The 26,617-nt window shown below is 50.7% G+C and overlaps 2 protein-coding genes across 6 annotated transcripts in view; one reads left to right on the top strand and one right to left on the bottom strand.

Moving 5' to 3' along the window:
* The window catches only part of NRL (neural retina leucine zipper), a 29,732-nt gene extending 3,539 nt beyond the window's left edge, over positions 1-26,193 (top strand). Inside the window, exons 1-3 of one of the 4 annotated variants that reach the window (XM_045450488.1) lie at positions 11,881-11,992; positions 23,468-23,875; positions 24,782-26,193. In XM_045450488.1, the coding sequence (XP_045306444.1) occupies positions 23,495-23,875; positions 24,782-25,114 (714 nt within the window). In that variant the 5' untranslated portion in view covers positions 11,881-11,992; positions 23,468-23,494 and the 3' untranslated portion in view covers positions 25,115-26,193. Of the gene's footprint in view, positions 1-11,880; positions 11,993-20,642; positions 20,727-21,690; positions 21,841-23,467; positions 23,876-24,781 lie in introns of those variants that run through there. The other 3 variants (XM_045450489.1, XM_045450486.1, XM_045450487.1) reach the window with 3 other exon arrangements.
* PCK2 (phosphoenolpyruvate carboxykinase 2, mitochondrial) lies at positions 5,469-14,282 on the bottom strand. Of its 2 annotated transcripts, none has more exons than XM_045450475.1 (10): positions 13,990-14,282; positions 11,731-11,976; positions 11,088-11,272; positions 10,797-11,000; positions 10,230-10,417; positions 9,760-9,922; positions 9,294-9,512; positions 6,729-6,866; positions 6,357-6,452; positions 5,469-6,116 (listed from the first exon to the last, which is right to left on the bottom strand). In XM_045450475.1, exons 1-10 carry the CDS (start codon positions 14,016-14,018, stop codon positions 5,662-5,664), a joined length of 1,923 nt encoding a protein of 640 aa, XP_045306431.1. In that variant the 5' UTR covers positions 14,019-14,282; the 3' UTR covers positions 5,469-5,661. The 2 variants fall into 2 exon arrangements, with proteins under 2 accessions (XP_045306431.1, XP_045306432.1); XM_045450476.1 differs by having other exon boundaries at positions 5,469-6,157; positions 13,990-14,239.
* Positions 26,194-26,617: the final 424 nt, after the last annotated feature.

The following is a 26,617-nucleotide window of genomic DNA, read 5'->3' as shown; positions in this document are numbered from 1 at the left end:
TTCAGCTCAGGTCATAATCTCGTGGTTCTTGAGTTCGAGCCCCGCGTTGGGCTCTGCGCTGACAGCTCGGAGCATGGAGCCTGCTTCAGATTCTGTGTCTCCCTCCCTCTCTGCCCCTCCCCTGCTTGAGCTCTGTCTCTCGCTCTCTCTTGAAGATAAATAAACAATATAAAAAAATTTTTTTAATAAATAAACATTTAAAAAAATCTGAGATTCTGTGACCAAACTGAGTCTTAACATTAAGTCAGAGGTGCCTGGCTGGCTCAGTCAGAAGAGCATGTGAGTCTTGACCTTGGAGTTGTGAGTTCAAACCCCACATTGGGTGTAGAGATTACATAAATAAAATAAATAAATCTTTAAAAAAGTCAAGGGGCGCCTGGGTGGCTCAGTCGGTTAAGTGTCTGACTTTGGCTGAGATCATGATGCCACAGTTCCTGAGTTCGAGCTCTGCACCTGGCTCTGTACTGACAGCTCAGAGCCTGGAGCCTGCTTCAAATTCTGTGTCTCCCCCCTCCCTCTGCCCCTCCCCCGCTCGTGCTCTGTCTCTCTCTCAAAAATAAACATTAAAAAAATTAAGTCAAATACTAAGGGATATAGGATTTTATCTCTGGATCCATTGATAGATTTTTTTTAGTTTATTTGGAGAGAGAGAGCTCGTGCGGGCGCCTGAGTGGGGGAGGGGCAGAGAGAGGGAGACAGAATCTCGAGAAGACTTGGCGCTGTCAGCACAGAGCTTGACACGGCTGGAAGGCTGGAATTCACAAACCGTGAGATCATGACCTGAGCCAAAACCATAACCAACTGAGCCACCCAGGTGCCCCAATTGATTGATTTTTGTATGTAAATATTAAGCTTTTGAATGTAATTGTCACTTGTGACTTACAATACCTTTATTTTTTATTTTAGAGAGAGCGTGCGAGTGGGGGAGAGGGGCAGAGGGGAAAGAGAGAATCTTAGGCAGGCACCACGCTCAGTGGGAGCTGGACTCAAGGCTCTACCCTATGACCCTGTGATCATGACCTGAACCAAAATCAAAGAGTTGGAGGCTCAGCTGACTGAGCCACCCAGGCGCCCTTTATAATACTTTTTAAATGCATGTGGACATTTATGTCTTAGGATATGCTATGTGTTCCATTGAAAGAAATATACCATTTCTTTTAAAATAATTAAGTCATTTTGAGAAACTATTAGCCTTCCCTCTCATGATTTTGAAATTTGGTATGTTGCTTGGTGACATTTTGTGAAGTGCTTTTCATTGGGCAGCTTTGTGTTTTCCTAGCCACACTTGAAGCCGTTTAATGCCACAGAGAACTTTTCTACCTTCAGCACCCATTTTAGGACTCGTTCTAGTGATTGCTAAGTAAATGTCAGCTAATTGACTTTCTTTGTGACCTGCCTTGTGCTATTTCCTGTTCATTAGCATCCCCACTAGAGGGCAGGCTGGGCTAGAGAGGAGAGAAGGGGAGCAGATTTTTCTTTTCTGGCTAACTCTGGCCTCCCTCTTCCCCACCCCACCTTGCAGGCTGGCAACTGCAGAGTTTCCCAGATACGTGTACAGCTCTGGGCTACACAAGGGAAAGTTGTCTTCCGAAGCGACTGATTACATTATCTTCTTGTAGCATTCTGTGTAGAAGGAAAGGGGAAGTATGTTAATTTACCTAGGATTTAAATTCTGTTGACCAAAAAGCAATTGAGTAATTATGGGATTTCTAATACTCTCATGTCTTGTGACCTTGAGAATCAGAAATTTTTGTGTGGCAGAGAGGAGGTACAGATGTGATACAGAAGCTAAAAACCCTTTCTTTAGCCAGGAATTTGAATAGGAACTATCAGTATGAACTCATGAAGTGTTTTATCTTACTATATCTGTTGAAAAGTTCTAGAAACAATGACCAATCGAGTAGTAGATTTTTTTTTTTTAATATTTTATTTATTTTTGAGAGAGAGAGAGAGAGAGAGAGAATGAGTGGGGGAGGGGCAGAGAGAGAGAGGGAGACACAGAATCCGAAGCTGGCTCCAGGCTCCGAGCTACCAGCACAGAGCCTGAGGCGGGTCTTGAACCCACAAACCCTGAGATCATGACCTGAGCTGAAGTCGGACGCTCAACCGACTGAGCCACCCAGGCGCCCCACCAGTAGTAGATCTTAAAATGCCATTTCCCATGGAAAGCCACCAGAGCTTAAAGAAATGGCTGATTCCAGGTCTGGGGCAGAAAATGTACGAGACAAACACGGAACAGCTTATCTTACCAGATAGCAAGAAGCCAGCAAACACTATCAGGGTAATGTCAAAAGGACTCAGTGGCTTGGTTGGTTAAGCATTCAACTCTTGATTTTGGCTCAGGTCATGATTTCACGGTTCATGGATTTGAGCCCTGTGTTGGCCTCTTCTCTCTGCCCATCCCCCACTTGCTCTCTGTCAAAAATAAATAAACTTAAAAAAAAAAAAAAAAAGGACTCAGGAGCCAAGTTCTCATGGCCAAAGATGGGATAATTTGAGCACTAAAAGGGTAACTTCATTGGGGCGCCTGGGTGGCTCAGTCGGTTAAGTGTCCACCTTTGGCTCAGGTCATGATCTTGCGGTTCATGAGTTTGAGCCCTGCGTCTGGCTCTGTGCTGACAGCTCAGAGCCTGGAGCCTGCTTCAAATTCTGTGTCTCCCTCTCACTCTGTTCCTCCCCTGCTCACGCTCTTTCTCTCTCTCTCTCTCCCTCAAAAATAAATAGAGCTTAAAAAAAAAAAAATAAAAGGGTAACTTCATAAACATTAAGTATGTTTAAATCCATGAGTTCATAATGGTGTATGTGTGTGTGTAAGTAACTAATTGTTTGCCCTTTTGCAGGATGATAGAAAATTAAATCATATTGGAGATGGTAAATAAAGGAAAAGAATCAGTTACTTTGTTGCTTCTCTATAAACTATACCTCGAGGTAATGAAATACAATATAAAGAGGGTGTCCTTTTGTAAAACTTCCAACAATTATGACAGTTTGAATATAGCTGTCTTGAAATCCCTGGTAAATTAATGAATCTAGGCATTAGGCATACAGGTCTGGATGCTTCAATGATTAAATTAAGGGAAAAGAAAGGAATGGAGGGGGAACTTATAGATTGAGACTTAAAAGGCATATGAAATTCTTAAAAATGGGCAAAGCTGAACCATAATGTCTACAGATCCACACTTGGGTGATAAAACTACAAAAATAAACTTAAAGGACATAATTATCATGCATCACAATATCCATCTATGCCAGGAAGGAGGGGCTATGATGAAGGTGAAGAATGTAGGGAGGGGGTGGCTGGGCTTTGGGTGTCTGCAAAGTTCTGTTTTTTTCTCTGGATGATGGTTTACAAGTGTTCACTTTCTGTTAGTTTATTAAGCTATACCTTTGTTTTTCATGGTTTTCTGTATCTGTGTTTTCACGTAAAATAAAAAGATGAGGGATGCCTGGCTGGCTCAGTCATAAGAGCATGCGACTCGATCTTGGGGTTGTGAATTCAAGCGCCATGGTGGCTGTAGACATTACTTAAATCAATAAAAAACTTAAAGTAAAATAAAAAGATTAACTAAAATGTGTTAGGGACACCTTAGTGGCTCAGTCGGTTAAGTGTCGAACTCTTGATTTTGGCTCAGGTCATAACCTCACAGTTCAGTGAGATGGAGCCCTGGCATTGGTCTCTGTGCTTAGTGTTGAGCTGGCTTGGGATTCTCTCTCCCTTTCTCTCTGCCCGTCTCTCCCTCTCTCAAAATAAACAAACTTAAAAAAAAATTAAAAGTGTGTTAACTACATTTTATCATTTCTCTGCAGGGCATGTAGCCTAATTTTATTCTAATTGTCAAAATAATTTTTAAGGCTAATACCTTTAAATCACTGGGCATTTAGATACCTGGAGGGCTCTGGAACCCCAGTTCCCTGCCTCTTTCCTGGAGGGACTTATTTCCAAACCAATTTTCTTTCTCTTCTAAATTTTATTTACATTGCTCACTCTCCTCTTAAACTGTAGCGTCAGCAATATATGACACAGACTTACAGGACACACTCTAATCAATATAGAGTGGAAAGGTGAGAGCAGCTAACATACAGTCAGTGGTTACTCCATGCCAGAAACAGTTCTGAGTGCTGGCTCCACTGACCTTTAATCCTTCTAACAACACCGAGGTGCAGGCACATCCCGGTTTTACAGATGAAGGAACCTAGAGGCACCTGACTCTACCGTGTGCCTAACATCTCTGTTGTGCCGCCTCTGATCATTTTCTCAGGTATTGCATGCCATTCATGAAGCTGAAGATTTGGCTGTATATTTTTAAGTATAATAGACTCCATTACTAACTATACATTAACACGTGATCCACTCTGACCTTAGCTTCTTCTCTGCTTACACATGATAGCTGGTTATTGGCTGTTCTCTATGAAACACTTGGTGTTTCCTCCTCCAGTTTTTTCTTTTGCAGCAATTCCCAGAAACTCCATTTTATTTGTTGGAGTTTATTCTCATTTTCTGGGTGTGGACTTCCATCCTACCAGTCTGTTTATACATGCCCTCCGCCTGATTCAGATCAGAGGTGAAGTTATCCCTCAGCCAGTGCCCCTGATTTATGGAGGATCATCGCTCCCTTTGTGGTCTTCCTATAAAGCTGATTTCTGAGGATTTAGGCCAAGGCCTTGCTACTTAAACTATGGTCCCTGGACCAGCAGCATCAACATCAATTAGGAGCTTGTAAGAAAAATAATCTCCTGGCCACTCCAGACCTGCTGAATGAGCATTTTATCAAGATCCCCAGGTGATTCACATGCACTTTTAAGTCTGAGAAGCATGGAATAGGGGACATCTAAAATCCTTATAGTTCTCCAGTCTATGCTGCTATGAGAGATGTCTATGCGGTTATTGTTTATCTTTGGTTCTCCTGTTTGCTGTGTGGGCTTGGGCAATTACTTGACCTCTGTATGCCTTTGTTTCTTCATCTGTAATGTGGTACTTGTTTCAAAGGGTTGTTTTGTAACGTGCTCAGAACAGTACCTGGTGCACAGAAGGTACTGTAAGTGTTAGCTCTCTTAATATTGAATGAGCTTTCATGAATGCTTTGGAGTCCCAGTGTCAGGTCAAGCAGGAAGAAGAACAGGTTTGATGACTGACAATGGAACTGCTTCACTGGGGATGGGACTATAGAGGCTTCTGGTCTCCAAGTGGGAGGTCAGAAATTTAAGGCCTGGAGGCTATATGGAGTAGCTGGTTGAGGCCCCTGTCTTTTTAAGAACTGGGGACACACAGCAGATGTGCCTTCTCCCAGAAATTCCCACTTATATGGCCCAGTGGTAGCGCTGCCTGTGAGAGAGGTCCTGGATATCACCGGGCTGCGCCAGGCCAGGCTGCACCAGGGTGCTGGCTGCTTGGAGAGCTGCAAGAAGTCTATGAAATTGGTGTTAGAGAGAAGCCTGTGAAGACAGGCAGGAACGAAACAGCACAAAAGTTGTGTAAAATAAATGAGCATCTCTTATTATTAGCATGTTGGAGAAGGCCTGTGGCCTGGTCTCATGGCACCCAGATGTTAGTTCTATCCAATTGCTCATACTTTCTGCAAACCTGGTGGCTCTCCTATCCCTAGATGGCGGCTGGGACAGATGGGGGGGTGCTGTGTTCTCCTGCTAGCCTGGAGCCTCAGGTCACATTCTGCGCACACGTCCCTCCAGGGCCTCCAGTTCAGCCAACACCTCCTTGGGCAGATCCTGATTGACTTGCTCTGTCAGGTAGCTCCGAATGTCACGCACCTCCTGTTCCCAGAAGTCTTTGGGGAGTGAGAATAGCTGTGTGGTATCTATGGCTCCCAGACCACTGAGATCCAAGGCACCTTCCTTTGGCACCAGCCCGATGGGCGTCTCTCGGGCACTGTCCTCCCCCTCTAGCCGCCGGCAGATCCAGTCTAGCACCCGAGCGTTCTCTCCAAAGCCTGGCCACAGGAAGTGGCCCGCCTCATCCCGCCGGAACCAGTTGACGTGGAAGATGCGGGGTAGCCGGGCCCCCTTGCGCTCCTCCATGCTCAGCCAGTGTTCTAGGTAGCGCCCAAAGTTGTAGCCAAAAAAGGGCCGCATGGCAAATGGGTCGTGCATGATGACCTTCCCTGGGGAGGGGAGCAGGATGGGTAAGGAATCTTCCTCCTAACTGGAGAAGAGAAGGGCACCCTGCATCCAGCTGGAGGAAGTTGGGAAATGTTGGTGGCTCCAGAAGATCCTCAAGAGTAGGGTGAAGAGAAGGGATTGGGAAAAGAGACCCGTGGAAAGGGCAGGCAGGAGGAAGGGAGGAAGGTCTGGCTCAGAAAGGGAGAGAAGCAGCCATGTGGGTGTATAGGGATGGCACTCACCTTTGTGTTCAGCCGCAGCAGTGGACTCAGAGCGCATAGCACTGCCCACAAACACCCCGTGGCGCCAGTTGAAGGCCTCATATACCAAGGGTACTCCTAGAACACCAGTGAACAGGGTCACAGGCAGCTTTTGTCTGTGGGCCCTCACCCCCTCCCTCCTGGTGATCTTGATTCCTGGTCTCTCCTAGTATCTCTGCTTTCCCGTTTTCAAACCCCATGCCTCCCCATATTTTGCATTCTCCAGGGGACAGTTCTAGAGACAGACAGCTACAGTTGGCAATCTAGGCTGAGCTTTAAGTATAAGAGGGAGGTAGGCCCTGAGATGGAGACAGACCTTTTACCAAGAAGGCATGGAGCCCACGCAATGCTTACCTTTGGGTCTGCGGCCTCCAAAGATGATGGCATCAATGGGGACACCCTCGGGGGCCTCCCAGGCTGGGTCCATGATGGGGCACTGGCGAGCCGGGGCACAAAAGCGAGAGTTGGGATGTGCACAGGGCTCCTTGTCTCCTGGCAGGGGAAATACAAATACTTTCAGTTCCAAGGGCTTTTCCACCCCCAACACACACATATATTTGCATGCACTCTTGCAAAATTTCTGTTTGCGTCATCAACTCCCTGCAACCTTGTGTGGTAAGGAGCAGGGAGAAGGGAGCCAGGACATCTTTCCCAAAAGATCAGGTTATTTATCCATAACGGTGCTACCAGCTGTGCTATGTGAGAAAGAATGGGCAAGGAATTGGGGTTTAGCAGGACACTACTGTCTATGCCAAGCTGTAGCTACTTGGCATTGGCCAGTGCTCAAGAGAATGGGCTTAGATTTTGGCGTAAGGTTTTCGCAGAAATTTTATCCCAGAAATGACTTATATATGGGATAAAATTTTTTTTTTTAATGTTTATTTATTATTGAGAGACAGAGACACAGAGTGTGAGCAGGGGAGGGGCAGAGAGAGGGGGAGACACAGACTCTGAAGCAGGCTCCAGACTCTGAGCTGTCAGCACAGAGTCTGATGCGAGGTTCAAACCCACGAACTGTGAGATCATGACCTGAGCTGAAGTCGGTCACCCAACCAACTGAACCACCCAGGCGCCCCACTGTGGGATTATTATTTAAACAAACATTCAAACCTAAAGCAAAAATGAGGCTGTCAATGAGTACTTCAGACAGTTGATTTTCCATCAGCAAATAGAGGAAGATGGGGTCTTCTGAGCTTTCAAAATGTAAACAGCAATTGATTTTGAAGCAAGAAGAATTTTGGTGATGTGGGTCTCCTTAGACCCAGAGGGAATAATATGTCTTGAAGACCTCACATATAACCTGGGCAGGTGAAACCTGAGGAGCATAGGACATTTGGTCCCTAGGGAGAGAATGGGACCAAGTCAGTGGCATGTGTATAAAGCACCACCATGGGGGTCCTAAATGGACACAGAAGCTTCTCTGCTGGAGGTTGCTGGTTAGACCTGGGAAGGGGGGCAAGGGAGTTCTACAGCCAGCCCATCTCTCCCTGCTGCGCCCCCCCCCCCCCCCCGCGCCCAGCTCCTGCTTCCACTTGCATATAAGAGCCTCTTGCACTTCCAGCAGCCCCCAATTTAGGACCCTGGCACAGGGTATTATTCTGGGAATAGCAGCTGGGCACAACATGCCCTAGTTATACCCGTGAATCTAGAGATGATGAAAGGGTTGGGGAACTAGTCTGCGGGGAAGTATGAAAGTTTCTTGGGTTTCTCAGTTGGGTGGGAAGGCCAAGGAGGGCTTAATGATGGTGGTGGAGAAAGCAAGGGGTGATTAGATAAGGAGGGAGAATGCTTGGTCAGTCCAGAAGACGTGAATGTAGGCTTCAGTGACCACAAGGCCACCCTCCCCAGCATGCCCTTCTTTGCTTCCATTCTTAGGTCTCTGGGCTAACTGCAGAAGGTCCAGAGTGCAGGGTTGGGGGAGGGGCAGGGCTGCTAGGCACCAGGGGTGATGACAGGGTTGAGAAACTAGCTGTTAGAAGAGGCTAAAGAGCTGGTCTGATTTCGCCTGGGAGGATTTGGGTGTGCGTGTTAGAGGGATAGAGAAGGGTGAGGGTAACAACGCTGACCTTTAGACAATAATTATTATAGAAGGGATGGTGGGAGCCAAGTGGCAGGGGGAGGGGCAGGCTTCCTCCTTCCTAATGGGTCAAACTTTGTGGACTATGCTTTGAGCCCAAGTCCTTGTGTAAAAATTTTCAAAACAGTCCTTCCCTTTCCTTTTTAAAAAAATTCCAAGGGCACCTGGGTGGTTCAGTTAAGTGTCTGACTCTTGATTTCAGCTCAGGTCATGATCTCAGGGTTTGTGAGTTCGAGCCCTGCTTTGGGGTCTGTGCTTCAGTGCTTCCCCGCTTGTTCTCTCTCTTTCTCTCTCTCTCTCAAATAAACTTAAAAAAAAAAAAGCTCTAGCTTATTTTTATCGAAAATTTGCTATGTATTCAGCACTATGCTGAACACTTTGCACGCATTATTATTTCTTAAAGTTTATTTATTTAGTTTGAGGGGGAAAGGGGCAGAGAGAGAGGGAGGAGAGAGAATCCCAAGTAGGGGCTCAAACTCACGATCTGTGAGATCATGACCTGAGCCGAAATCAAGACACGGACGCTTAACCAACGGCACTCCTGCATGCATTATTTAATTTAACTCTCCAACAGCCAAGATAGGTACTTTGGTAACTGCCTCCATTTAGCTGATGGGGCAATTAAAGTTCATGAGGGTAAGCAGCTTAGCCAGGTCCCAAAGCCAATACCTGGAGTTGGGACTTGACCTGAGATCTCACCTGGGGTTAGAAACCGGGAATATTTATAATTTCCTGTGACTCCCAGAGGTCCTGGAGGACAGCCACAGGTTGTGGAGAAGCCTTTTACATCATCAAGGTACTGAGCCCTAGGGGCTGTATCACGACTCCCCCATCATACATACCAGGTTTCCAGGGTTTTCCCAGCCAGGAGGTCACAGTGACACCAGGTGGAAGAGGCTGGTCAATGCCCTCCCAGTACACTCCACCATCACTGGTCTCAGCCACATTGGTGAAAAGAGTGTTACTCTGGATTGTGGCCATGGCATTGGGATTAGTGGTGGCAGAGGTGCCAGGGGCCACGCCGAAGAAGCCATTCTCAGGGTTGATGGCCCGGAGTCGACCTGTCAGGAGCAGAAGTGAAGGAAAGGAAGGATCAACCAGTAAGAGTTGAGAGGTGCGTCCATGGAAGGTCCTATTCTGTTCCCTCTTGCCCTGAGCTGGCCCCCAGATCTTATGGAGAAAGCCCTTCTGTCTCTAGGGTGGGTAGACTGCCAGGAGGTATAGGGCAGGGTCCATCATGAGCAGTGAAGGGGAGACTCCTATGCTCTGGTATGAGCCAGAACTGAGTATGATCCATGGGCCTCTCACCGTCACTGTCAAACCTCATCCAGGCGATGTCATCCCCCACACACTCCACTTTCCAGCCTGGCAGTGCTGGCCGCATCATGGCCAGGTTAGTCTTGCCACAGGCGCTGGGGAAGGCGGCTGCCACGTAGCGCTTCTTCCCTGCGGGGTTGGTGATACCCAGGATCTGCGTGTCGAGGAGGGAGGGAACAAAGAAGAGGTCAGTTATGGTCTGCACAGAAAGGACAGCTAGGGGTTAACAGGGGGGACAAATAATTATTGCCTAAACAGGTGCACCACCTTGCCACAGGGCTGGTGTGGCAGCAAGTTGAAGCCCCCTCAATGTTCAGCAGCCTGGGGCCAAAGCTTTGGTCATTTGGGCAGAGTCCCTCCCAACCGGCCCGGCACCTGGCGGTGGGGAGGTGAGGCTGACCAGCCAGGCCCCAGTCCTGCCCTGCTCCCTGCAGCTGCCTAGGTCCTCACCAGGCCCTCACCAGCATGTGCTCCGCCAGCCAGCCCTCATCCCGGGCCAGCCGAGAGGCGATGCGAAGGGCAAAGCACTTCTTGCCCAGCAAGGAGTTGCCGCCATAGCCGCTGCCGAAGGAGACGATCTCTCTCTGGTCAGGCACGTGGCCAATCAGGGTTTTCTCTGGGTTGCATGGCCAATGGCTCACCGGCTCCCCTGGGGACAATGGGGTTATGGGGTCATGGGGCCGGCTGTTGGTAGGGGCATGAGGAACTGGGGCATTAGGAGCTGGAGGGTATTGGGATTGGCAGGAGAGACACTGAAGAGCGTTGGTGGTGCCAGTGAGTAGCTTAACACCCCCCCGCACCCCCAGTATCTATCAGCTCCTACGTCCCTGTTCTGGGACAGGACATGGATAAGTGACTTTTCTCAATCTTGTGCAAATTGCTCTGCCAACACAGCATTGCCCCAGCCCAGACTGCTGCTTTAGATTTTGGGAATGAGGTGTTTCACTAATTCAGATGGGTAGGATTGAGGGTTTTCTCTGAATGCAAGCAGGTCTCTGTGGCCTCCCCTAGGCAGGGTAGGCGCTCACCTTGCCCAGTCAGGGGCTGGCCCACAGAGTGCAGACACTTGACAAAGTTGCCATCTCCCAGGGCCTGAAGCACAGGCGTCCCCAGCCGGGTCATGATGCGCATGCTTGCCACCACGTAGGCCGAATCAGTGAGCTGCACTCCGATTCGGGACAGTGGGGAGCCCACGGGACCCATGCTGAATGGAAGCACATACATGGTTCGGCCTATGGAGGAAAAATACCACCAGGATGAAGGGTTCTAACCTGTTAATATCTTCAGTGCCCCTGCTTCTGTGTCCCTGCCCCGGTTACCCTGCATGCAGCCTGGAAACCTCTCATCCACAGCTTGCTGGAACTCAGCTGGGGACATCCAGTTGCCTAGCTGCCCACGGGCCCCACCAGCCGGGAGGGGCACTGTGTCCCGTTGAGAAGGAGTTACAATCACTGTCTTGCTCTCTACTCGTGCCACATCCTTGGGGTCTGTGCGGGCCAGCCAGCTGGGGGAGAAAGGATTATCAGGAAGACGTGGCCAGATGATCTCCCTCATCCCCAGACCCAATCTTTCAAGTCCAACTTTGACTCTACGTCTTTTGTGGGTCTTATTTTTGCCCATCCATTTGCACCTCAGTTGCTTGCTCCAGATTTTGTCCCATCTAAGGGGTAGTTCCTTTGGCCCAGCCTTCTAAAGGCCTCTGCCCTCAGCAAAAACTCTGAACTTGGAAGAGGGGGGGGGGGGGAAAAAGCAAAGGTTTTTATTTGTATTAGCTTCTTTCCTTAACATAAAAAAATATAGACCAATCCCACTAATTTCTGATTATGTTTCCCCCAGAGCTCCCATTCTTGCTCATTCCATTGGGATGGTCTAGTTAAATTTGATGTTTGTCTTGGTAAACCCAACGTGGCCTCTGTCCAATAAGCTGTTCCCATCCCATGGGTCACGGGGCTCAGGGCTTACCAGTTGTTGTACTTGGGGAGCTTTCGGATAAGTCCCTGCTTTTCCAGCAGGGCCAGTGTGGCAGTGTTCTCAGCCTCGGTGCCATCACAGATGTGGATGCCCTCTGGTTGGCACAGGCGGGCACTGCGCTCCACAAAGTCTCGAACTCCAGCGGGCAGCTGGCCCAGATCTCCACTGAGTACTCGTAGGGTCTGGATGCTGCGCCATGATGACCAGCCCCAGGGGCTCAGCCCAGGCCGGCTAAGCCTACGACAAGAAATAGGTAATGGGCTGGGTGTTCTCATGGAAGATGGGCAAGTCAAGGGGACAGAAAGCTTGGGCTGCCGTGGAGCATGCTAAAACAGGTCTTGGCACAGGCACCTTGAAGAGCAGGTGAGAGTAGGTGTGTGGGATGGGTTTAGGCCACATGTACCTTGTGGCCTCCATGAGTCTCAGTGAGGGTGTTTTCTTGTCAGCAAGGGACGAATATTGCCAAAGGAGCATAAAGGCACATGCCTGGTGGCGTGGAGGGTATATGTCGGCATGCTGAGGTTATTGCAGTCTTAACCCATGCCCACGTTTAACTCTGTCTGGTCAAGGTTGGAAATGAGGAGGTGCCCTATGACCCAGTGTCGATAAACTGTGCCCTGGTGACAGCTTCATGGGTCTGGTAGTTAAAGCCCTCATCCCTGTTCTTTCCATTCTTAAGTATAGTTTTTATAAGTTAAAAAAGCAGCTGCTTTTACTTTTTTCTTCTGGTGTGTATAAGACTGTGAAAGCCTCAGCAAAGGACCCAGTCTCTGAATTGGTACAGTCCCAGGTTTCCAGATTAGGGCTCTTGCACAGAGAGTTGGTAACTGGGTATTGGTGTTCCAGGCATCAGAGCTAGGGCTGCCCACCTGGGCCAACAAGGGTTGCATAAGATATTGCTATTGGGTAGGTATCTTTGAGCTGGGTGGAAGGCTGACTGTTGGGGAATGTCAATAGCTGGGGTACATGCCCATTCCCATGAGGGCAGGGTCCCTGTTCTCTGTCCCTTCACACCCCTGGGAGAGGGAGAAGCAGGGTCTGCTCTGATTGGCCCGGACCCAGGGTGGAGTGACCCAGAGAGAGCAAAGGCCGAGGGAGGGAAGTTGCCCTTCTCTGATGCCAGGGCCTCGCCCACCAGAAACTGCTCCACACATCAGACTGCATGCCCCTGTTCCTCCCCTTAGAGGTCAAATGCCTAGAGAGTTTTGGGTGTTGGTGGTAGGTGGTAACATCAGACTGCAGAAAGCTCAGTTAAACTTAGGCTGTAAGCCTGGGGAAGGGAGACAGCTCGGACCATGGATATGGGAGTTGGAACCTGGCTAGAGTGGACCTGGGCTGGCAGGATTCAAACCCAGTGTGGCCTCAGGGGCAGAGGAAGAGGACTCCTGGGACCTGGCAGGTCCCTCTCCCCGCAGGGGGCCTGGCTCAGGAAGTCTCTGGTGATCCTCTCTGACTCTCTACCAGTGGGACCCTCTCCTTTTCCTCTGCTCCAGAGGCCACCCACATGGGCTGGCCAAGAGGAACCAGCTGTGGGAGAGACTTGGGGGTTAGCTCAGACTTTGGGACACATGCTGGGGAGAAGGGAGGCCACAGAGGAACGACAGGAAGCTGTGAAAAGGGAGCAGGGCCTAGGAGCTTCCGTCCCAGACAGAGGACGAAGCCAACCTATTAGAATTGAAGGCAACTTGTCCCCCTCCTCCACCTTGTTTCCCTCTTTCCCCTGGCCGCAGGTCCCTTGGCTGCGCCAGGCTTCCCTCCAGGTTCCAGTTCGCGGGAGGTCGGAAATGGAGGTTTACCTTGTGCCTTCTTTGGGGAGTTCTGAGCTCAATCCCCCAGGGGTTCATGCACCCTTGACCCCAGGGTCCTACCGCGCTTCTAATCGCAACTGGGGTACAAGAGTTACATCTTAAAGAAAAGGAGGAGACGAGGAGACAGGGCTCTGTGGGGGCGAGCGAGGAGGGGAGGAAGTTGTGAGTGGCAGATCGAGACGGCGCGGTCAGAGATCAGCAAAGCAGGGACGGGGGAGGAGGGGACGGAAGCGGAGAGACTCGGAGCGGCGGCGGCCGCCCCAGATCTCCCGCGAGACACGGGCCGGAGAGGCTGGGGATGGAGACACACTCGCCCCGGGCCCGCCTCCTCCTCGGCTGAGAAAGCCGGCGGAGGCTGGCGGGCAGGAGAGCGCTATTGGCAGCCCCGAGGGGGCGAGCGCGGCGGAAGGTGCGGGTCGGCCCCGGGCTAGGGCTCACTCACCGCAGGCCGGGGCGGTACACAGCGGCCATGGCACCTGGGGCTGCGGGGTGGCCACGAGAACCGAGCGGAGCCGGGGAGATAAGGAAGACAGGGAAAGAGGGTGCGCTGCTAAGCGAGCGGGAGCGAAGACTGGGCGGGAGGCGCTTAAAAAGGAGGCGGGCGGGAGGGCGCAGGGGCGGAACCTCGCTGGGCCCGCGCGACCCTCTCTACGCCCTAGCCGTACAGCCGCTCCCCCAGGGCACCAGGCCCCGACCGGACCAGACGCCTCCCCTCCCCCAGCATCCTAGCCCCCACACCCATCTCTCTCATTGGACAGCTGGGCCCCCTACTCGGCTCCCCGCCTCCGCGAGGCTCCGCCCCCCGCTCCGCCTCGCCCCCTGCATATGATGTAACTTTGAGGACTCTTGCTCCCGAGAGATAGCGACTGGGAGACAACGGGGTGGCAAACAAGCTAGGAACGAGGGGGGAGGCCAGGGCGAGGGCCCACGGAGGCTGGGAGTCCAGAAACCGAGGGTTGGGCATTGTCTTTTCTCTTCTCCTGGGGACTGGACACCGTAAGACCCATGTTTTTCTGTTTTCCAGGGTCCCAAAGCTAACGTTTTCTTGGTCCCCAACTCCTAAATACCTGATTCTTCTCCCCCTGATGAGGGTTCTCTTCTGCCTTCCCATAAAATGATGGCGTCTCTCTACCCCAGAGTCTCTTCTTTGGGCCTCTGCCCTGGCTATTCTCTCCACATTTCCCTGAAGAACTAGTCTGTCCCACCCAACCACCACCATAAAGTCCTCAGGTAATTTGTCAAGTTATGTCTCCATCCAGACATCTCTCTTCAACTTGATACCATTGGGTACCACCCCAAATGCCATAGTACCCGAGACTCAACATGCCTGTAGTAGGCACCTGCCCAGCATCCACTCCCCCTTTCTGGTAATATCACCCTGATGTTCCTTTACAGAACTACCTCCTCAGTCCATGGAGGAAATCATATAGGTCTCCCGTGGGTAGGCTCTCAGTTTGACCAATTTGTGTCTTCCTCACTTTGGCCACAGCAATTGGGAATGTTTAGGGATGGGCATGAGATCCCTCTCTGGAGCTTTTTCTGTAGACTTTCAAAATGAGCTCTTTCTGCTGGGTTTGCTGAGCTGGTGGGATATAAGCATAGAGCTGCAGGGTATCAGCTCGGCACTGCAAAGCAGGAACCTGCCCTCAATGAAAGCCAGCCCAAAGGAAGCAGCAGAGGGATGGAGAGCTACAGATTCCTGATTTTGATTATAGGACTCAACAAATTTCTTAATTTCTTCTCTCGCTCAAGCTAATTTTAAGTGGATTTCTGCCATTTGCAACAGAAACAGTGCTGATTCTCAGGTTTCTCAAAGTTCTGTGCTAAAACATAGTGGGAAAAGGAGAGCTGGCCTCAAGCCTTGGGCTTGCTATTGGCTCTCTATCTCTTCCACCCAGGCTCCATCCTGGACTCAACCTTATGTGTACGTGTTTGGATTCTTTCCTCCAGTTCCTACATTCAAACTCCGTCCACACCTATTCCACCTCAGACAACTGCCTCTTTGGCAACCCTTTGGGCCTAAAGGTGTGCATGCTGGTCGCAGCATGGATCTACTGAAGGTCATCATCTCTTCCCTAATGCTGCACCTGCTCTCATGGTTCCCTATCTCAGTGAATAGCACCAGCATCTAGGCAGCTGCTCCAGAGGAACCTGAATCAGTCTAGGCTATTCCTTTCTTCTCTTCCATAGCCAATCAGATGCTAGGACCTTTGGATTTGTACTTCACAATTAGCTCTCAAATCTGTGTCTAGCCCCATGGCCACTGCCTTAGTTCAGGACTTACCTCTCACCTGGCTTCAAGTGATATCTTCCAAGCCACCTCTTGGGCTGCCACCATTCCAAATGCCACTCCTTCTCCCTCCCACCAAGCTACCCTCCAACTCTTCACAGAAGTTCACTTTGATGAGTTAAGAGAGAGAGGGGTAATTTTTATTGTGTGGACACTAGGCTGGGCTCTGTGCCAGCAGCTTTACATGCATTATTTCGTTCAGATTCACAACCATCCTATTTTACAGATGTGGACACTGAGGCTTAGAGAGGTTAAGTCATTTGCTCAAAGTTATATAGCTGGTCAGCAGGAGAAATGATATCTGAATCCAAACCTTTCTGACTCTAATTACCAAGTTATTTCCCCCCCTCCAATCCTATACTGTTCCCTTGATTTATCATTAAAAGAAAATGAGATCATATCACTCAGACTTAAAATCCCTCAAGGCTCCCTACCACATGGCAACTGATGTCCTTTATAATCTGACTCCTATTTATCCAAACTTTATCCCTGCCACCTTCTCTCCTATACACCAAACTGCAGTTTCCAGAGCACTTCTGTGAACCTTTTCTGCTCTTCAGACTTAAATTAAACATCACCTCCTTTGTGAAGTCCGTTTGATTCTTAGAATTAACATCTATCTCATCCGTGTTGGTTTTATACTGTGTGTGTGTGTGTGTGTGTATATATATATATATATATATATATATATATATATATATATTAATGTTTTTATTTATTTTTGAGAGACAGAGGACGAGTGGGGGAGGGGCAGAGAGAGAGGGAGACACAGAGTCTGAAGCAGGCTCCAGGCTCTGAGCTGTCAGTACAGAGCCCAATACGGGCTTGAACCCACGAACCATGAGATCATGACCTGAACCAAAGTTGGATGCTCAATTGACTGAGCCTCTCAGGCGCCCCTACATACCTATATTTTTGAACTTATCACACTTTATTATAGTTGTTTTTGTATCTTTATAATCCTCACTTAAGTGTTAGCTCCTTGAAAGGAGGGCCCAAATTTTAGTCTTGTTGTTATTTTATCTTAATTTGGCCTTATTTGGTCAGCTAATAAATGCTGTTTGAATGAAGAATAAACAAGTCTCATGTTTCTGAACACTTCTCCCCCATTGTGTCCTTTCTTAGCTTAAGGGGATCCCATGAGGATTTCCTTGTAGTGTCGATTCCCTTTATTCATTTATTTGCTACACTTTTATTCAGTTCCCTGGCCCTCCTCGCAGCCTCCCAGGTCTACCAGCTGGCCCAGTGTTTGAAGCACACCACCAGGGGGCAGGGTGTGACCAGCCTTGATCTGGTCTGCATTTTCTTCCCAAGGCCCTCTGGGTCTGGCCCTTGGACACCTTCCCGAGTTCCTGTAGTGGATGCTATGGTGTGTTGCCTAGATCCCTGCTTCAGGATCCAGGTTTTCATTGTCCCAACCTTGGAGTGGTGGCTGCTAATGGCTCACAGCTGAATACTTCCCTGAGACCTACCTGTGGCTGAAGGGAGTGGTGTCACCAAACACAATACCCCTTTCCTGGGGCAGTGTGTATCCAGTGACTGATTGATGCAAGGGTACGAAGCCTGATCCCCTTTCCTCAATTTGGTCCATCTGAGCTCCAGAGCTCCTGTGGGATCGGCTGAAGTCTCTGTTCTAATGCAGTGTATTTCCACTTTTCCTCCTGCCCAGTCCTGCTTTTCTCACTCCTTTTGAAAATCCTCCTTGGTGAACCACCTGTATACAGGTTTCCATCTCAGAGTTTGTTTCCAGCTTAAGATATCCCCCAAACTCAACGTGGATACTGCATTAGCCCCCTAATCCCACTCTGATTCCATTTTGCCTTCTAGATCCAAAGTGATCTTTCCAAACAAAATCTGATCTCATCATGGCCCTGCCAAAAATTCTTTAGTAACTTCTCACTGTTCTTTGAATAAAGACCAAATCCTAACCTTGGACCATGAGGCTGTGCTGGATCTGGCCCCTGCTGACATTGCCACCGTCACCTACCACCATTCTTCCCACTTCCTTGGCTTCTTCTACTCTCTGGCTATATTGGTCTTTTTGTCTGTTTGTTTTGTACTCATGTCTCCTTCCTGCCTGAGCCTTTACATATATTTTTCTTGCAGCTTGGAATCCCTGCCTTCTCCATACCCCCGGACATGGTCACTTCTTACTCACCTGGCTGGTCTCAGTTTAATGTGTCTTCCTTAGGCAAGCTGTCCCCGCAATGCTGCCCCTCATTAGATTAGGTCTTCATGAAATACAATTTCATAGTGCCTGCCCTTCTCCTTCATAGGACTCACCTCAGTTATAATGGTTTATTTTCACATAGGCTCCTGCCTAACATATGTGGGGCCTGGGGCAAGAGTACAAACAGAGGGTCACAAACCTTGTGTTTTAAATATTTAAAATGTAGAACTCATGCTAACAAACTATTAAATAAAATATGTTCTATTCTTATCCCTTGATAATATGTACACGATGGCCTGGAATTTGGTTCAAAATTGAATGCAGATTTGGATTTTATTTGGAGTCCTTGGGATTCTGCAGCAGAATGTGGTGGGTGGTATGGGGAGAGGATGCACTGGGCCACTGGCCTTTGGGCCCTCTTCTCTTCCCACACCTGACACTGTCTTGTCCTGTGAGGGGCCTCACGTGCATACCTGTGGACCTCCCTGTCTACACATCCCAATTCTGTCCATGACCTCCTATAAATAGTTACCCTTAGCCGGCTTTTGGGTCTAGGGATGTGTGTACTGTAGTGTGGTCCACTTCCGGAAGGGCCTACCTGGGGTAGAGGTCCATGTGGGCCTAGAAGTGGGCTTGGAGCCCTTTGGACAGGGAATTCCTGGGTATCTGGAGTGTGGTCCAGAATGGGGTTGGGTGTGGGCAGAGGAGGCCTGAACTGCTCACCCCATGGGGTGGGACACAGCCAGAGGAGAGCCAGAATGGAGTCTTCCAAAAGCACAGGGCTTAGGGCAGGGGCTACTCTTGCCTGGGCCTAAGGGCAATAAATTGATGCTTCTCTGTTTCATCAGTCTGTATGCTCCACAAAGGCAGGGCTGGTGTCAGTCTGATGTACCAAGGTATCGCTAAAGCCTAGCACAGTGCCTGGTGCTTAATAAACACTTGTCAAATGAACATACCAGGCAGGCCAGGAAGAGATTTGAAGATTTGAATCCATTACTGAAGATCTGGACACCAAAGGCCAGAACTTCTAGGGCTTACAGGGAATTATGGGCTCCAAATATGGGACAAATATGGGAGTGCAGGACAGAGGAGATAGTGATGGCACCCTGAATTACTGACTCCGTCTCCTCCCTTCCCTCTCATTTTGTATCCCCATTCTCCCGGCCCTTTATCTGCCTGGCCCTTCTCCCTCATTGTCCAACATCCCACAGCCCGCTGTGTTTCCTCTATGGCCTGACCATCTATCTGTCTGTTCCTCTGCATCTGTTTCTAATCCTTGGGCCCCAGTCTTACTTTCCTCTGTCCCTTCCTTCTACTGCCTTTGTTCTTCTGGTCCCTTGTTCCTACCACCTCTCTTTTTACCCCTACTCCCTTCTTGGTGCTCTCCAGAAGACCTTCTCTCTCTTTTAGTTTGTCATGGCCCTTTGCCCACCTCTTCCACGTGCCTACATCCCTCCAACTCCTTTCGTACAAATCTGTGGGGAGCCACCGACTTGTTCTGCCTTCCATCCCAGGTCTATACCTACTGCCCCCTCAGCTAAGCCTTCTTGCCTCCCTTTCTCTGTTCTGTCATTTCTGAAGTCCACCTGCCTTCATCTTTTTCACTCTCATTTCCCGGTCCCCAGATGTCCTCGAGCCAGTCAGTCTCAGTATGCATCTCCCAGGCCCTGGTTCCACCCCCACCAAGGGGGCCCATTAACTACCTCTTGGGTCCCCACTGGCTGCCGCGGCCTCTCGTCTCTGTGCCCTTGCCCATTTCCTCTGGCCTAGCCCTCACTTCCCGGACTCCTTTCCCTAGTCAGTGGCACCTGGTCTGAGCCCTGAGCGGCTCAGCTTGCCTGAGCTTGTTTAGTCTGACTCTTTTAGCCCGTTAGCAGCTTAGCCACCCCCTCCCCCAAACCTTTCCTTTGAGCCCTCCAGTAAACAAGAAGATCAGCACAGACCTGACAGCTGCTTGGGGGCAAGTGTCTGGCCAGACCAGGCATGAGAAAGGGGCTGCACTCAACACTTCCTATTCTTTCTGCAGCACAGGAAGTTCTGGGGTCTCTTTCCTGGCTATGTGCCTCAAAGCCACATTCCATGGACATGTATGTGAGATTCCCTGGTCTCTATGATCCCCATTCCCATTAAGTGGCCTTGTTCCTAGGCTCTGTTCTTCTGCAAAAACAACTGGATCCAGGCAATCACACTGAGAAGCCTTACTACTTGAATAACGACCGTGGTCTCTGCTCCACGAAATGCAGAACACATGTGGGAAAAGAATGATGTCATCTGATCTAGATCTTCTTATATATGCGTACAGAGCATGATGGGAGAGACCATGCACACACACAGGGAAGCTGAATTGACTGTAGGTATGCTGTAGACCAGTGGTTCTCAAACTTCAGTGTTCATCAAAGTTGCCTAAAGGCTTATTAACACACAGATTTTTGAGGGCGGGGGGGTCCCAAGCCCAGAGTTTCTGATTCAGTAGGTTTGAGGTGAGGCCAGAGAATATGCATTTCTAGCAAGTTCCCAGGTAATGCTGCTGGTTGGGGCCCACACTTTGAGAACCATTGTTTTAGGCCATCTGAACCTATCAGCTTTTCACCCAACACCTAAGACTGGGACCGTGTTAATTTTTATGACTGATGGTCTTTAGGGCTGATGGACACCCAGATCTCTGACTTGGGACAGAGGACTTGTGAACCCCACAGGAACATTTGGGTATCCTCACCAGGTGGGGAATAAAGTTCTATTCTAGTACACACCTTGTTTTAAACAGCTTCAGACAGGTTTAAACACCTCCTTAGCTAATTCCTAGTATCCCTGTTCCAACTTCTACTCAGGGATAAGAGCTCTAAGAGGTGTTAGGGGATTAGGCTGAAAATGTAGGTCACCCCCTAGCCATCTGGGAACCATGATGAGTGAGAGAGGAAGAGAGAGGGACGGAGACACATGCAGGGAAAAGGCGAGAGGAAGCAGAGGGCGTGTGAGGGCAGTTACAGAAGTCAGATGGATTGGTGGTGATTAGATTTCAGTGTCCCGAGGTGGCCCGGAAAGAAGGAGCAGAGATCCCCACTCTCCCTTCTCCTGCTCCTTCCCGCTGGCCTGCCTGTCCTGGGACTGGTCATCAAGAGTGGGAGAGGCTGTGGATTGGGTAGCCAAGTCCTAGCGATTCACCGTGGGGACAGTTGCCTGTCCTTCTAATAGGATAGCTGTGAGGAGTGTGTGGCCAGTCACAAGTGGGAGTGAGGCAGGGGGCCAGAAATGTGAAGATTCCTGAAAGCAGAACCACTGACCCAACTGGCTAGGTGAAAGTGGGTTCAGACCGTTTGTATTCCCCAAAACAACTGCCAAGGCACTGTAGAGCATTGGAGGGTGAGGGTGCCGGGAGCTTCTCTGGGCCTCTTTTCCAGTCCCAGGTTCTCAATCACTGAGGGCTGCGGGTGGTATTCACATGAGGGTGGCTGACTGGGCCAATGCAGCTCTCTGTACCAGGGAACTGAGCACCTGTGAGATGGACCATCAATGAGGAACTTTATCGGGGAAAATGCCCCCTTTCCTTCCTTGAGAACAGGCATACTCATCGTCTTCCCTCTTCTCATTCCCCCCTCAACCCCCCAGGCCAATGAGATATGCAAATGATCCCCTTACCTCATTGGCTGCAGGCCTGAGGACCACAGATGACCTCAGAGAGCTGGCCCTTTAAGAGTGCCCTGTGGGCTCAGTGCCCACAGCGCCTTGTTCTGAGCACAGAGGCACCAGGCCCTGATCAATGGGGTCTCCAGTCTCTGAGGAAACTGTGCCTGCCTGGCTCTGACACTGACCACATCATCTTTACCATCCCCCAAGTGAGTATATTTGGGGCCTACCTGGGTGCCAGGCCTCTCACCTATAGCCTCCGCCTCTGTCACCTGCTGTCTGCTCTCTGCTGTCTATTGTCAAGAATCCTCACACTTCTTTCCCCTGCCCCACTCCCACCCTGGCTGGCTTTATGTCCCTTACTGCTATCACATCAGAAAGATAAATAGCCCTCCTCACTTATCTCTTCGTTCAGTTCTCTCTGGACACCTCTCTCACTGTTTCACCATAGCCTCCCTGCCAAGGATCATTCCTTCAATCTGTGTCTTTGTTCCTACCACCCCTGTCCTCTCAAGGGTGAGGGGTTCAGTAGATAGGGCAACAACCCTTCCCTGGGACAAGAAGACACAAGGACTTGTCCTTCCTCTCAACTCTCTGGGCAGAGCCTGAGGGTATGAGATGTCTAGAGAGAGAGCTACGTAGGCTTGGGCTATCAAGATGGGACCAGATGCCAAGCACTGGGGATAAGCACTCCCTGCCTTGCCCCTTCGGGGGCTGGCAGTGGGGCTATTGGAACTGGAAGCTGGGCTAGAGTGTGAGACTTCTGGCTCAGGAAGGATTCCTGAGGTCATCTAGCCTGAGGTTCCTCAGGTGAGCACACACTCTGCATGATAACAGGGAGGAGAGCTCCTGGGTGAAGTAAGTTTGGGATGCTCTGGGTTGAGGTTGAACAGATGGTTTACTGAAGGACTTCATAGATTAATATGTTGCTGTGCTTTGTGAATCTGCAAAACGTGGGGATAGGAGTAGCATTTCTCAAGTTTATCTGAGCATCGACTTCTTCTTGGGTATTTCTCACACTTGGTGTTTCCTGGAACACTCTTTGGGAAATGTGAAGGTCCAATTGCCTTTATTGAACAGAAGGGGAAACTGGGGTCAGGTGATCCGTCCAAGTTCATACAACATAGCAGGTTCTGAATAGAAGGAGGAAAACCAATCTTGGTTGGTTCTCTTTGGAGAGATTGGCTTGGGGAAAGATGGTCACCACTCAGTCCTGATCTTGCTAGAACTGACTCTAGGACCTTTCTTTTTCCCTTGGAAAGTCTCATGCTCCTATGAAAGGGATTAATTCATTGATTAACCCACAGAATAGATGTGCATTGAGGATCTTCTAGTGCAAGGCATTGGCCTAGGTGTTCTGAGAGAGAGATATAACAACGTTATCCTTATATATTAAAATTCACCTCATACATACCTTCCCATTGTCCTAAAATAGACACCTACTCTGTTACAGTTAATTAAGCAAAAATTTTTGATTGCTTGGAAATGGAATGATGTCTCTTGAGATGACAGAGCCTCTCAGTCTGTCCCAGCACTACAGTTGGGAGTACTGCCATATTCCTCTTGTTTTTCAAAGCTCCCAGAGGCAACAGTGGGACCAGACTCCATGCTTTCATCTTCTTCAATCAGGCCTTTAAGCTGCTTGCTGGAGCCCCTGCCAACCTGAAAAGTTGCCTCAGTCCAGAGGTGACTATTTAGGGAACAGGGTTGCACCATCGCCCCTGCTTTCCAGAACTGTGGCTCTCCAGAACACTTGGACTTTGGAAGAAGGAGGTTCCCATAAGGAGGCTGGCAGGCAGCCTCCAGGTGCTCCAAATCTCTCTTCTTTTTTTGCAGGTGCACCCCTCCCAATCCAGCCGCAGAATGGCACTGCCTCCCAGCCCCCTGGCTATGGAATACGTCAATGACTTTGACTTGATGAAATTTGAGGTAAAGCGGGAACCCTCTGAGGGGCGATCTGGCCCCCCAACAGCCTCACTGGGCTCCACACCCTACAGCTCAGTGCCTCCTTCACCCACCTTCAGTGATCCAGGCATGGTGGGGGCCACTGAGGTCCCCCGGCCAGGCCTGGAGGAGCTGTACTGGCTGGCCACCTTGCAGCAGCAGCTGGGGGCTGGGGAGGCACTGGGCCTGAGTCCTGAAGAGGCTGTTGAGCTGCTGCAGGGTCAGGGGCCAGTCCCTGTTGAGGGGCCCCACAGCTACTACCCAGGAAGCCCGGAGGAGACAGGAGCCCAGCATGCCCAGGTGAGTGATCAGTGAGTTGGTTTGAGGGGAGGCAGGGTGAGGGAGGACAGCCCAAGAGAGGAAGGAGAATTCCTGGAGAGGGTTATGGATTGGACAAGAGACAGAGGGCAGGAGAAGACAAGGGCCGTTGAAAAAAATCAGAGAGAGAAAACTATCTTCTGCCCCCTCCCTTTTCCCCAAATGGAGAGAAATGAGTAGTCTAAACCAGGAGGAAGAGGGAGAAAAGATTAAAAGAGGACCAAAAGGGGAGAGTTGAGAATTAAAGGAGAGCCGTTGATTACGGGAGGCAAATATACTCCGTCTGTGGAAACCAGGGAAAGAGCTGCGCTTGGAATTGAGTGGAGTTGAGACAGCGGGCACGGGAATGAGGTTGGCCTTTTCAAGACATCGTGCTTCCCCAGCCCCCAACCTTCTCAGGAAGGATTGGGACTCATCCTATTAATTATAGACACAGATGGGGGTGTTGAGGGCATTAGGATGTAATCCAAATCCGTTGAGGGTCACAGGGTTGCGGCCTTCAGGACAGGGGAGCGAGGTGCATTGGCGGGGCGGGTTCCGTCTGGGCAGTGTCCGCCGGACACCCGGTGAGCCTGGAGCAGGACGCTAAGGACCTCGCTGCAGCGGCGCGGATTTCAGGCGCGCGACCGGCTAGCCTGACCGTGGGAGGCGGGGCCTGCGGTGCGGGGCGGACCCAAAGGGGGAGCGCGCCCCTCGGGGAGGAGGGGCTTGTTGGGATCTGGGGCGGGGTCTGGACTGCGGGGTAGATTCTGAGGAAGGGCGAGCATCTGGTAAAGGTGGGGGCCGGGGGCGGAGCCTTCCCGAGGGCGGGGTAGTCCGGCTCGCGACCTAAGTGTGGAGCGGGGAGGGGCCCGGCGCTGACCCGCTCTCTGCCCTCTCCCTCTGCAGCTGGCGGAGCGGTTTTCGGACGCGGCGCTGGTGTCGATGTCTGTGCGGGAGCTAAACCGGCAGCTGCGGGGCTGCGGGCGCGACGAGGCGCTGCGGCTGAAGCAGAGGCGCCGCACGCTGAAAAACCGCGGTTACGCGCAGGCCTGCCGCTCCAAGCGGCTGCAGCAGCGGCGGGGGCTAGAGGCTGAGCGCGCCCGCCTGGCCGCCCAGCTGGACGCGCTGCGGGCCGAGGTGGCCCGCCTGGCCAGGGAGCGCGACCTCTACAAGGCTCGCTGTGACCGGCTGACCTCGAGCGGCCCCGGGGCCGGGGACCACGCCCACTTCTTCCTCTGAGTTGCTAGGGGCCGCCGAGTGGTGTAGTAGGTGGGTGGGGGACACCACCTAGAAGGCCACTTTGCCATTCACTAGATGGTTACTAGCGCCTTCTGGTGCCAGACACTCTGTTGTATGACTACATAAATATGCCCGAACTTCCTGGACCCTCAAGGCATGCTCCGACGTTAGAGGCTGGTCATTTTCTGGGAGAGAGGTCTTCGCAGGCAGGCAGCATACACAGCCCTCCACCTCCTGGAACAGGAGCCCCACTTGACCAGGACACTGAGATCTGGAGGAGCCGGTGCCCGGACTGTTGTGGTGGGGGGCGGGTAAGAAGAGGCGCGGATGATAGCTGGGTGACAGTGAATGGGAGGAGAGGGAGTGGTGTGACTTCCCCCTCAGTTTAGATTTTAATTCAAGGTTTTCAACCTGTAGTGCATTAAGGTGGTAATTAGCAATGAAGCAGTATTTTCATTCTGAGGCTTGTAAACACCCCATTTTAAGACTACTGCATTTTTCAAGATTTCAATCACCAACAAGACAGACTAGGAACTCTATCCATGAGGCTTTCATCCTATCCAACCCAGTGGCCTCCAGGGCCCAGAACAGCAAAGGCCTGAGGAACTGTAGGGGTGGTTGGTGCCGACTGGGAGACAATTCTGGGCAGGAGTCTGGAGACCTGGGTGCTAGGCCCAGCTCTGCCACAGGATAACTCTGTCACCTTGAGAAAATCACTTGCTCCCTGGGTTTTGGTTACCTCATCTAATCCTGGATTGGATGACTTCTGACACCTTTCCAGTTCTGGCATCTCCTTGGTGTAGGAGCCCCAAGAGTCTTCCCAAGAACCCCCCAAGACAGCCTCACCAAAGGGACTTCCTGTCCTGCTCCTGCTTCCTGATTGCAGCCTAGGCGGTGGATGAGCCCATGTGCTGCTCCTCTGCTGCTCTCTCCAAGCTGCCTTGGCCTCCAGACCTGCATAGGGTACCCTTGCTACCTCCTGCCTTGCTGAGGGCTGAGGTGAGCCTTTGCCCAGCATGACAAGATGCTGAAAGAGTGTGGTTTTTGTGAATTAAACTTGAAGTTCAGGCAGAACTTTACGCTATTGGCTAAATGTTCTTGCAATTTAAGAAGTGTTCATTCTTTAGCCTGGCTCCTGGTTCCTGTGTGTGTGTGTGTGTGCGCGCGCGCACACACACGTGCGCGCACTGTGTCTCAGTTCCGGAGGCCCAATGAAAATGGGGTGGAAGCGTGGGGATTGGGCCAGATGGAGCCTCCTCCTCCCACCACCACTGCACAGAAGCCGAGGAGCATCAGTGACTGGGCCAGGCCTGCCTATGGCTATCCTGAGGTCCCACAGTTACCATGGTTACCCAGCCCTTTGGTTCATCTGCCTACAGAGAGAGTAGGCGGGGGCTCTGGGCAGAGCAGAGGCATTGAGCTGGGAGCAGCTACCTCACCAGCCACTGTCGTAGGTCCTCTAAGGGACATAATAAATAGGGAGAAGCAGTCGAGGGTGGGGAA

This window comes from Leopardus geoffroyi, chromosome B3 (genome assembly GCF_018350155.1).
Source record: "Leopardus geoffroyi isolate Oge1 chromosome B3, O.geoffroyi_Oge1_pat1.0, whole genome shotgun sequence".
Classification (NCBI taxonomy): domain Eukaryota; kingdom Metazoa; phylum Chordata; class Mammalia; order Carnivora; family Felidae; genus Leopardus; species Leopardus geoffroyi.
This window is presented reverse-complemented; position numbering and strand designations above follow the sequence as displayed.

What these genes read in the sequence shown, in the direction of transcription:
- PCK2 (XM_045450475.1), bottom strand. Translation starts at nt 14,018, where the DNA reads ATGGCCGCTGTGTACCGCCCCGGCCTGCG. An exon ending in GTGTACCGCCCCGGCCTGCG is followed by an intron (nt 11,977 to 13,989) that starts GTGAGTGAGCCC and finishes TTCTTGTCGTAG; the next exon opens with GCTTAGCCGGCCTGGGCTGA. An exon ending in GGGAAAACCCTGGAAACCTG is followed by an intron (nt 6,867 to 9,293) that starts GTATGTATGATG and finishes TTCCCCTGCCAG; the next exon opens with GAGACAAGGAGCCCTGTGCA.